Here is a 12,050-nt window from a genome sequence, read left to right on the forward strand (position 1 = left end):
TAGGGCTGAACATTTTACTCGTTCCCTCAAGAAGTCTTTTCCAGAGAAGGATGCGGTTTGATTCTAAAAGTCTTTTTGATGTTTCCACTGTGGAACGATTTCTAAAGCTTATATAACATTGTAACAGATTGCATTATTTTTAATTGGCTCGACTTTAGTGTGATTCCTCCCAGCTCACAAGCATGCTGTTCCCTATTGCTACCCTAATTGCCAGCTCAACATTCGTTAGCGAACTGAACTCACTTGAGATCGTTTCAATGAGTTTCTTATCACTTCTAATAATGATAATTTAAAAATAATAATAATTAGTTTTGAAGACTGCATAGCATAGTCTATGAATTAGAGATCTCAGATACATGCAATACATTTAACATGTATTTATTATTTATTCAAGGAAAGTGTCCTTATGATATAGAAGGTTCGGGCTGTTACACTGTGGAAATTCATGAAGCTTTCACATGCCCTCCAGCAGTATGTGTTTGTATATTCCTGGAAAAACCTATTTCTGAAAAGAAACTATAAAATATTTAATGTGCTTGTTTTTCAGGTATGCAATACCACCAGAGCATGGGAAGAGACTGGAGCGACTGGCAAAAGGTAATCTCTCTTTCATTTCCTATTAAATTACCTTAATCTAGTGGGTGAACCAATAAGCAAATTTGTACCATACATATATGCACCAAATATAGGCTTGTACCCTTTGAACAGAGGCCAGCAGAAATGATATGCGACTGCAGAACCCCACCCCCCCTGCAGCCACATGATCAAAACGGCTGGATTTGAACCCGTGACCTAGAGGTGAAAGACCTTTTATCCCACAGTCAGTCCTCCCTGAGAATAAACGACACAATGAGAATAATTGATCATTCAAAAGCAAGAAACCAAAAAAAAAGGATATACACACACACACACACATACATACATGAGGCTTGACAGTGAACCTAATAGAGGCTAGCAAAACAAGCCGTGGCGATCAAACACGATTGTTTTATACTTCTCGCTAGTCTATGTAAGAGTGTGTGCGGGTGCGCGTGCGCGCATTGTATTTTTATAATATAATAGTTCAGTTTTAACGTCCGTCTTGACTGATGCACAGCTTGACGAATGTGCGCTTGGAATTCAGACTGTATTTGTGTTGATTGCCTGAAACACATCTTTCACAAAGTCCTGCTTGCAAATTCAATAACCGCTGAACCAGACTCCCCTTTTATTGGCGTTCTCTCATCAGACAAATAAATGGAGATGATCTGATGTCTTCCACCCTCTGGATTGGTATCGACAAAAAAATTGAAAAGAAAGTCATTTAATGGAGTTTTCATTTTTATTTGTCATCTCAATACTCTATTTTATACAGCGTTGTGTTTTTTTATATATATATACACACGAGTCATCCCTGTTTGATCTACCTTATTAGACCAGCTGCAGTATTGGCAGGTCATAGCGTGGCAGTATCACCTGCATGCTTTGTGTGGAGATAGCTTATAGCAAACCGCATAGCAACACTGTGTATTTGTAGCCTCATTAATCTTGTTTACTTTTAAAGCAAAAAAAAATTCCCTACGTTTAAAGCAGTTTGCTTGTTGTTTTTGTTCACTAACCTATTTATGGATGTGTAAATGCTTTTTCTATAGGTGTTCGCAAATCTGACTTTCACATATCCGCCTGTACCCCAGTCCACAGGGGGTCGGATATGCAATGTTGTACTGTGTTCATAGCCGCCATGATGATGATGATGATGATGATGGTGGTGGTGGTGGGGTTGTGTTACAAATCGGCACGTACAGTTCACCTTGGCCAAAGTGGAACTCAATCAAACTTATGTTGAGGGTTTTCTTATAGTTCTGTCTTCAGCACACCGATTTTTTAAGGAAATCTAGGAAGGTGAACGCCGGGAAACGAATGGTGATCCACGTGAGGTGAAGAGCCTGCTGTCTGTGCCCCTGTAGTGTCTAGCTGGAGGCTTTGCTAATCGGCAAACTCAGTGTGACAGATCTGCCTCTTGCTGTCGCGTCAGTCTCGCAGGCAGTGGGGGTGGTCTTCATTGCTTTACAATGTGTCATTCAACCTGATGGCTAGAGTTCATCGACAGCAACACACAGGTTACTGTACTTGAATGACTCTGTTAGTGTTTTCTGTACTAACAAACCTTTCTCCTTTTATTATAACTCCCATGTTTTTATTTTAGTAAAATACATTCTATTGGACAGAATAGTGTTGGTCTCCTTTTCTTTTAATTGGTAATTTGATAGTTTTTCCTGTAATGTAGTATAAATTAAAGGAATATTCGCACATCCAAAGACTCTTGTCCCAGCACTAACTATTTTATATGCATTACATTATATCAAACTCGAGACCAGTACAATTAACACAGTGTTTTCTTTTTTTTGTTTTTCTATTTTTTTTACCCCCCTTAATTTCAATTATGTGAAAAACTGTAAAATAGGCAAGTGGGGGGACACCAGTCATGTTGTTTTTAACACTACCTGTTCTTGAAAGTGTGCAAATAAGCTGGTCTCTCTGCAACCTTGCAACGCAGCTGTATAATAAATTAGATTGTTTACTGTTTAAATGCGGCTCGGGTTTATTACATTTTTGTGGTCGTCTTTTTAATCTTTAATGAAGTGCAGTCGTCCCCAGGGGAGAGAGCGATGCAGAGACAGAGACAGGCACCGACAAGGCTGGCGTTTTCAGATGGTGCCAGGTGATTTATCTTGGCATGCCAGTGTGGCTGTGCACTGACCCGTACTTTTCAGCCGCCTGGCACTTCGTTAGATCAGTTTAGGATCCTCGCTGATGACACACCGCTATAATGGTGTGCGAGGGATATTTCACTAGGCTGGATGGGAGAGCGTGTGTGTTTAGCCTCTGCCTGACTGCATCAACAGCCTGTCAGGTGGTTGCCAGGATTTCAAAGCCTGTTCCTTTTGATACCTTCTGAATTTGCATAATTAATTATCTGTTTTATTAACCCAAAATGCGGGCTCTCAAGTAAACATTTGACAATTTGCATTGCAAACGTATGGTTTCAGGAGGGATATCGGTTACAAAAACACTGTTATCCTTTTTTTTTTATTCTCAAAAGGATATTTAACACCGCCCCTAGGTCCCCATTTAAAACCAAACCATTTAAAAGCTATTCCCTATGAGCAAAAGTTTTCAATATGTTCAAAGCAACAAAAAAAGAAAAAAGGTTATTGCACAATCGACGGAGGCAATTGGCAAAAACCATTCATGGCTGCATTTGTAAGCCAAAGTGTCATGACTTTTCTCATTTTTAAATGGTTTTTATATAAAAAGCAGGTGATTTTCAGGCAGATTCCATTTCGTTTTAGCACTTAAACAGAGAGAGAGAGAGAGAGAGAGTGAGTGGGGAAGCATTCAAAACTGAACATTTTGAGGAATGCAGCGAGACGCAGTCCACATTCCACAGACACTATAGGACTGAGCACGGTGAAATATGAAATGCCAGCCATCAAAAAAAAAAGGATGAGCTAAAGAAACCAGCTTTGAGGAGAGTTTTTCAATTCCCCCCGTGGCACCTTCTAATAGCAGCGTCGTTTACCAGACTGATTACGAAAGCCCAGGCGCACACATGCACTGGTTTTGCATTAAACTATTTTGAAGCGTGCTCTTGTTATCCGCCCAAATCCATTACCTCATCTCGTTCAAGAGTGTGAAGCAAGGTGTTGCATGGCAGGCACAGCTCTTGACTGTAAAGATTAGCCCCTAAAGTCTGATGGTGACGAATTCCTATGGACACAATGGAATTTAATAAGGCGTGCAATCTGTATAGCAGTGCATTACTTTTTTGAAGTTGTCTTTCGCTAGATATATAGCCTTTAGGGGTATCATTTCAGCTATAAAGAAGCAAGCTTTTTAAAAATCATCATCATCAAGCTAGGCTATTGGAAATTGAATCAAACTTCACTTTCTCAATGGCCTGGAATGTGGGCTTCAAAAGTATTTTGCAGCTTTTCCTACCCTTTTTTTTTTTTTGCTATGGTTTGCTATGATTTTTTTAGTACCTCTGTGCTTTACCATGCTTTCACTGTGCTTTATTACACTTTGCTATGTTTTTACTATGGGAAGCTTTTCTAAGTGTAGCCTCACTATATAATGGAATAGTCAACGTGGTGGCTTTGATTTCAGCATGGTAACCCAGCCCTAGACTGGGGAAACATTTACATTTTTCACATTTCATATTTAGTGAAATGACTTGCCTACCAATGCCTGCAGCTGATTGACGAGCATACAAAATATTAAACCAATCCGCAGCATATGAGATCCGACTGTGTTTCCGAATGCAGGAAGAGACCGCTGTGGTCACTGTAAATATTCCTGTAAAGGAAAGAGCTTGCAGATTCTCTCCACACTGGAAATGTGCATCGGCAAGCAGGAAGAGGAGCCAGCCCCACGCTGGCATTAGGTATTCTCTTTGAAAAGGACTGAAGAGACCTGGAGCACTAAGTGATAAATGGTGTCAGGGCTTTGGGGAGCTAAATTTAAACGTTGAAATCCATCTGGAATTAATTAAAGCAGTTTATAACAGGTGAAACTTAGCTGTGAGCTCTGTTGTAAGGCTTTGCTATTCGGGAGGGCATCTGACCCCGGTTTTATTATGAAAGACTTGAACTTTTATCTAGGGGGTGGGGTTACTGTTTGCTCCTGTAACACCTAGAGTCCTTTGTTTATCATTCCTCAGTCATGTCCCCTTTCCCCATGCTTTTATCATAATGATCTGTGCTCTAATGTGCTTCATACTATTTTGCTGTCCTTCCTTTGCTTTTACTCTGGCATATCAAAAGGTGCACAGATTGTTCTCTGAACTGATCACAGACTATTGGATATCCGCTTTACCTGCTGGAGGTAAAGCGCCTGGGGTCTCGTATATTACAGCGAAGCTTCGTCTTGCCTGGTCCCCATGTCATTTTATATTGGCGAAAGCTGAGTCCAATATTAGCAATATTAGCTACTCCTCGTGTAATGAAAATCAATTGCACCTTTTGAATTTGTACGAGGACTCTTTTGTACGCGAGTGCACTGGTTTGTAAGTGACTTCTTGTGTCAGGAATGCACCGATCCCTTTTAAACAACAGATTTAATACAGTGTTTGACATATTAAAGCCAGTAGCGTGTAATTGAAATTCTTAATCAGAACGCCTTTCTATAACATGCTCTATAGCTGCAGATCTTTACTAAAGGCGTGTCCCTCTGTCTTTAACCCCTTGCCGTCTGTTCTGTATTCCAGGGTTTTTCCCGGGAAGCTCCCAGGGATGTGACGCCTTCTTACGACACAAGATGACCCTGATCTCACCCTCCATACTGAAGAAGTACGGGATTCCTTTCGATCGGGTAGGTCTGCCGAGCAGCAGTGAACGCCATAATGCTCCTGGGAATGCTCTTAATCCTTATTTTTTACATTTACTGTAAGCTACTTTTTTTAATTTAGTCGTCGCCAATGGGTTTTACCCCAGTTTTCTCCACAATTTGCAATGCCCAATTTTTTATTTTTTATCCCGGTTCACCGCTGCAACCCCCCAGCGACTCAGGAAACGGAGGCTGAAACACGCGTCCTCCGAAACGTTTTCCTGCCAATCCGTTATTTTTCGCACTGCAGATCCACAGCGCAGCCACCTGACCTATAGTGCCGGAAGATGACTCAGATCTGAATGGCTCCACTGCAGACCCGGGCGGCGCTCGGCCAATTGTGCGCCGCCCCCTAGGAACCCCCGGTCACGATCGGCAATGATATAACCTGGATTTGAACTTGCGATCTCCAGGCTATAGGGCGCATCCTGCATCCACGCAGAGCACCTTTACTGGATGTGTCGGATTTAAGCCTAAAAATGCTGTTTGATTCAACTATTCTCATACAAAAACCTGCAAGGTTAATTTAAGGACTCAAAGGCGTGCCTGTCCTTATGTGTTTATAGTTTAACTATAAGTTCGTTTTTGTGGAAACTGGCGTTCGTAAAGGTGACCCTATGTTTCTGTGCAACTTCCAAAACTGTGAATACTTTGCATCTTCTGTTCAAACTGCATGCATTGACTGCGTTGGTGAAATCTCTTGATGTAGTTTTGTATCTAGTTTCTGTTTTGTGACAGATCAGTGGTATTATAAAGCGTGTTAGAAATCCGACGATTTCCGAAGCATTTCCACAGAGCTAGCTCGACGGGAAAGATGGGGCGAGTACCGCTGTACAAGACATGATTAATGAGACAGAAAAATCACAACTGAGAGAAAGCACGAAAATAATTAGATTGGATTTTAAACGTAATGATTTTACTTTCAAAAGCTGATGGGGGTGGGTGGGTGGTGGGGGGATACAAAAAAAAAAAAAAGCTTTTGTATCAAACTCTGTATCACCTGAGATGAAAGCTCAAAAGAGGAGGATAAGAAAAAAACTCCATTCTTCCTTTTGCTGTTCTCCAGGCGGGCTTCCGAGCAGTGAAACTCCCTGCAGACTTGAAAGGCAATAACCAGTCCGTTCCTTTAAAACAGCAGCTAACCCTGAAATATCATCCTATTAAGATTCTGTCACTGTGACAAAGCAAACGGAATAAACTTAATGCAAAAGAGGGCTATTTTATTTAATTTTATTTGTTAATTTGCATAAAGGATGGATGACTTTTCAGGATGCACAGACTGTACATATCACAGCTCTGTCTCTAGTGCTGGCAGTGTTGTGTTGTCTCTGCGGCAGTGCTAACTTATCAGATCTCAGACTTTGGTCTGGAGAGAGAGAAGGAGGAGGAGGAGGAGGAAGAAGGGGCTTGTTTGTGGCACAAGGCAAAAGTTCTTTACTGTACAGTACCAAACATGAAAAGTTACTGCCAGGATTAGGGTCAGTAAATGTTTTTTTCAATTCCAATTCCCTTTTAATCAATTCCAACAGTCATCAAAATTGCAAGTACGTTTTCTGTTCAAATGAGCTTCTCACCACGGCAACAAAAAGCTACTGAAATCCAAGTCAATGTTAGTCAATTATATTGGCTTCAAATGAAATGCAGTTGAACAATCGCAACAATGATGTCTCCTAAAAACATATCGATTCCAAATCCTTTGAAGGAAGGAATTGATTTTAAAAAAGGAATTGGGATTGACTGCACCGAGGATGGTACTCGCCAAAGAAGTTCACCAGAAGACTTTGCTTACCCACATAAACAGGTACACTGTATCTTCAGCAGACTGAGATACCAATTATTATTCAATTAACCTTACAGATTGGATGGCTGCAGCAGCCCTGTAGGTTCTGTACTAATCCACTCTGTTCGCATTTTGCAGGCATTTTAAGAGCTACTGCATGCAGATTAGCCAAATTCATCACTGCCGGTAATAAGTAATAATAAGCTTTAATCAGGCTGTGCATTCCAATGCCTAGAGGTAAAAAAATGGTATAGTAGAAAGGGCTGTTTAAATCTCTTCACAAAGAAGACAAGGACTCAGTTAAATGTTTTAATGCCATTACACACTGGATCCATCATCCTTTTTATAGGGATGACCGTATCTCTGAGTGACCACTATTCTAGGGTGTTTGAGGGGAGCGAGAGAGAGCAACTATTATTGAGCCCCAGTCATCGCAGCACTGCTATTCACTGGAGGCCCGCCATTCAGGTAGTGACCAGGGTCAGCCTTGCTTAGCTTCCAAGACCGGACAAGGCTAGAAACCAAAGAGGTATGAACTAATCTTGCCATCATCCATAATCTTGCAGTGCCACCTTATATTGGTCATTCAAATGAATGCAAACAACTTTGAGGAGGGAGGGACTCAAGTTGGACAACTTTAAACCTATTGCTAAGTTGTTTCGGGTGATGAGATATTTTAGTATAGTATGCTTGGCACTGCATTGACTCTAACCATCACTAGGACCAAGCAAAACGTGAAGGCTTCTCTTTAAAAAGAGATTTCCTCCATTTCTGATCAACTCCTGCACGGCTAAGCATCCCGAGCAGCTCTCGTTGCCATGCTGTGATCTAAAAGAACAACATTTCGTATTCCTTTCTTTCTCTGCCTGCAATTCCTAGGAGGACTGGATAAAAATAAATCTGATTCCTGCATCTACCCACCACTCGCAACTTTTTCTAATGAGCTAGCCATCAAATGAGCTGGAGCCTTTGTAGATGGAACTTCTAAGACTATTTTCCACGACCGGCCCATCAGCCAATCGTGATGCAAATGGCACTACACTAGAAGTGCTGTACACATGGCTTTGAAACTAGCTAGCCCTTGCAATTTTGTGTTGAAATGTCTATGTTCCCTGTTAACTGGGGCAGAAAAAAAGTCTGGCCCAGACCAAACCACAGTTCTGGTACTTGCAGGTGAAACAGTAGCTCAACACATATTTTACAAGCAAACGTGTTTTCCAGAAACTTGTTTGAAGGAGAAATTGTTTAAAGAAATGGGAAAACTGTTTCCCACAGTCAACCTGGGTTCTGCTTGTATTGATATGTTCAGTAGCTGACAGAACTGTAGTCTCCTTATGTTTCTTGAAAATGTTTCAGAGCTTAACAGCTAAGCAGATGCAAACATGGTGAAAGTGAACTGCAGTTTCTTTCTTTCTTTCTTTCTTTCTTTCTTTCTTTCTTTCTTTCTTTCTCAGCAGCCTTTCAATTTCCTATTAGCGTCTCTTTCCTCCAAACTTGAAACATCAATTTATATAATCAAGCTAATTGTATTTACATTTAGAAGGAGAGAAAAAAAGAAAGCAAGCAAGCGATCGATAAGAGGGAGCTTTTAATAATTAAAAACGTGTATTTCTGTAATCTGCTATTGATTTTGTTCAGTCTACTCGCTTGGGTGGCTGGCAGGAAAGTTAGTAAATTGTGCTGCGAATCCAGTGACTGGCAGCTTCTGGCTGTAGCTTTGCTTTAACAATGATTACTTGTCTGTACGGTCTATCCATCATGGGAGGCGATTCTTAATTCAGTGTTGGTGCTTTATTGACAAGGCTGACAGTCGGGGGGAGGCTTGCTATTGAGACCTTGCTATGTTGAGTAGCCTGGCTTATCTTCGCTCCGCTGTTTTGAATGACTTTACCACCGTGGATATTTTTTGACAACTAGGGATGTGCCCAGTTCTGTCAAGGGTGTTTTAACTGTGGTTCTCTCGGGCCTTTATACTATTAATAACAGTTTGAGGTACAGCCGGGTTCCTAATCGAATATCAGACAGGTAATAATCAGCAATAATCGATGCGTTGAGAATAATTCTCATTCAGAAGCCAAGATACGTGGACTCTTCAAAAAGCCTTGAAATGCATATAATAAAATCTGTGCAATCGAAAAAGCAATTAAATGTATTTTTATATATATGTATTTGAGACGTTTCTCATCACAAACAGAAGCGGAAGAGCTTTGGCCGAGCACTGTGTGAGGAAAGCAGGTGTTACTGGTCAGCGAGCTTTTGATTTAACAATCAACAAAGGCTGAGAAATAAACTCCCCGGCAGTCAGCAATCAAATCATGGGGCTGTCGAGTGGAGCATCTGGTGAAGTCGCTGCGCCCGGAGTGCAGGATGCGCCCGATAGCTTGAAGATCGCCGGTTCGAATCCAAGCTATGCCACTGCTGACCGTGGACGTGAGTTCCCAGGGGGGGCGGCCCACAAATCCAAAGGTGTAATCCAGCCTTGGAGCCAACATATCTGAACTATTCAGGATGTGAAAGCTGCTAGTAAAGGTGTATTCACACTGTGCACGATGTGATGATAGTCCTGTTTATAAAAGGATTGCATTTTTATAATGATTGAGAAATAAAGGAGCAAAAAAAAGAAATATCAAGTTAGTAAATGTCATTTGTAACCTAATTTGCTGTCATTTCACAACTCCTCAAAGAAAAACAAAATGCATGGTGTCAATTTCAAAAATCAGTGTGTGTTTTCTTGCTCCTGAACAGCTCAATTTTCCGTAATAAAATGAAATTGAAAAGCATATGACCTGAATGGTAGACGGGGCCAGATTGATCAAAGTCTTGCCTTGTGTACGGAGAAAGGGAAGTAAAAGCATTCTCATGTTGAAAGCAGCAACACACATGGTGTATTAACTCATCAAAAGGATAGCTAAGCTGTCTGTCACTTGCTTGAATGGCATTAAAGTGATATCTGATCAACTCCTCCAATAGTATCTTCATATTTGACCAGATTGAGGTATTTAAACTGCAGTTTAATCATAGAAGTTCCCCATTCTACGATCCATAATTTTAGTTTTTCAACATGTCTGCTGATTTTTTTCAGTGTTTTTTTTATAGTTTTATATGGATAGTCAATTGCTAATATTAATGCAAACTGAAAAAATAAATGAATCCCTGTTTTAGTGGTGGCTTTAAGTTTTTTTATGCACTTCATTTTTTTTTTCCTTACTTCTTTTAAGAAATAAAACCTGTCGGAACATTGGGGTGGGGTTTCCACAGTGCTGTAAAATGCTCTAAAAAAAATCGAACTGCGGCTGCTGGCTCATCAAATCTGTCAAGTAGACTTTTTTTTCAGCTGTTGCCTTCATCAGTGTGATGGCACTAGCTAAATCGTTTTATCTCGACTCGGTTATCTATAAGTTGCATTCATAGATTTCCCATTCATAAAGAGAAGGTGTAAACCCAAAAGCTTGGTACAGTAAATCAGTATGGGTATGAGAAAGGGGATCTAGGCGCCTGTAAGGCCGTGCATCTGATATGAACTCAAGCGAATGAGTTATCGAGGAAGTAAATTCATTGCCTCTCTGTAGAGAGGTGCAATGCTGGTCAAGCTCTGCCTGACACCCTTATCATCCCCGGGGCTTCAGAAGGGGTTTCAGAGACAGTGCAACTATTTATTTTTCTCCATTTTATTTTAGCAAATTGTTAATAAATGTAAATTGTTAATAAATGGAAGTTGAAGCCAACCGTACACAGAAATGCGTACGTCCTTGAGTTTTACACAGAGTGTCTCTTAACCACTGTACCACTGGAATATATATTCGTTATTTTCAGTTCTCTTTGGTAAAACTGGAAGCAGCCAAACCGTTTGTCTTCTTGGATTAGTTTTCTTAGAGGTTTACCTTGTCGTTCTTCAGCGTTTTTGAAGTCATGGAGTTCCATTTCACTAGCTATGAAATTAAGCTTCATTATAAATGCATCAGATAAACGGTTTCAGGAGCAGTCTTTTGTTTTTTCTGTGGCAGATCACACAGGAGGCTGGAGAGTTCATGATCACCTTTCCCTACGGGTACCACGCTGGCTTTAACCACGGCTTCAACTGCGCCGAGTCCACCAACTTTGCCACGCTGCGCTGGATCGACTACGGCAAGATGGCCACGCAGGTGAGCTCCCCTTTTTACTGTGCAAAGGGCGCGGCTTTGAAGTGTTTCTCTTTTGAACCGACAACAGAAAGGGCTTAGGAGAACCGTTCAAACAAATGGTAATCCACAGCTGGACGGACGGGTTTGAATTGAACCCACACCCAGTGTTCTCAAGGAAATTCCTACCTTTCTTTAACTTGAAAGGGCTCATTGCGCAATATCCTGTCGGGAATGGTCTCTGCTAAATACTCTGTCCTCCAGGTGGTTTTTATTTCTCTGCTTCTTCTTGAGGGGGTCAAAGATGAACTCTTTCAATAAAGAACTGTTTTTAATTTGGAACACGGCTAAGAAGCAATATGAAAACCTAGTTTCGAGAGTCACGGCGCGACATGGAACGTAACAAAACACTGTTCAATAACAAATTAACAATTTAGATATTGCATCACATCAATCGGTGTATAAATGCCTTTATTTTTGTATTTTTAAAAAAAAAAAATTAATAGAGCATGTTCCTTTTGGAATCAATGTACAAACTCCATGGAAAGAGCAGCAATTGAAATTGATTGGGGCTGCATAACTTCGAATGCATTCCAAAATATATACTGTATTGGGATCTGTTATTCCACTGAATGCGTGTCTGTCTGTCTCTCGCGCTCTCTCTCTCTCTCTCCTCTTGCTCTCTCGCTGTCTCTATCTGCATGTCTTTCTTGAAACCCAGCTGTTCTGAGTCACCGCTTGCACGCTGCTCTGTTGATAAAAGCACTGCCCAGTTTTTCCTCTGG

The 12,050-nt window shown here is 40.9% G+C and overlaps 1 protein-coding gene across 2 annotated transcripts in view; it reads left to right on the forward strand.

The window, feature by feature from the left end:
• The window catches only part of LOC117401447 (lysine-specific demethylase 4B), a 75,897-nt gene that overhangs the window by 23,773 nt on the left and 40,074 nt on the right, over positions 1-12,050 (forward strand). For both annotated transcript variants that reach the window (XM_059014833.1, XM_059014832.1), the window contains exons 6-8: positions 548-597; positions 5,249-5,352; positions 11,152-11,289. In XM_059014833.1, coding sequence (XP_058870816.1) covers positions 548-597; positions 5,249-5,352; positions 11,152-11,289 — 292 coding nt within the window. The remainder of the gene's footprint in view (positions 1-547; positions 598-5,248; positions 5,353-11,151; positions 11,290-12,050) is intronic.

Source organism: Acipenser ruthenus, chromosome 49 (assembly GCF_902713425.1).
Source record: "Acipenser ruthenus chromosome 49, fAciRut3.2 maternal haplotype, whole genome shotgun sequence".
Lineage (NCBI taxonomy): Eukaryota > Metazoa > Chordata > Actinopteri > Acipenseriformes > Acipenseridae > Acipenser > Acipenser ruthenus.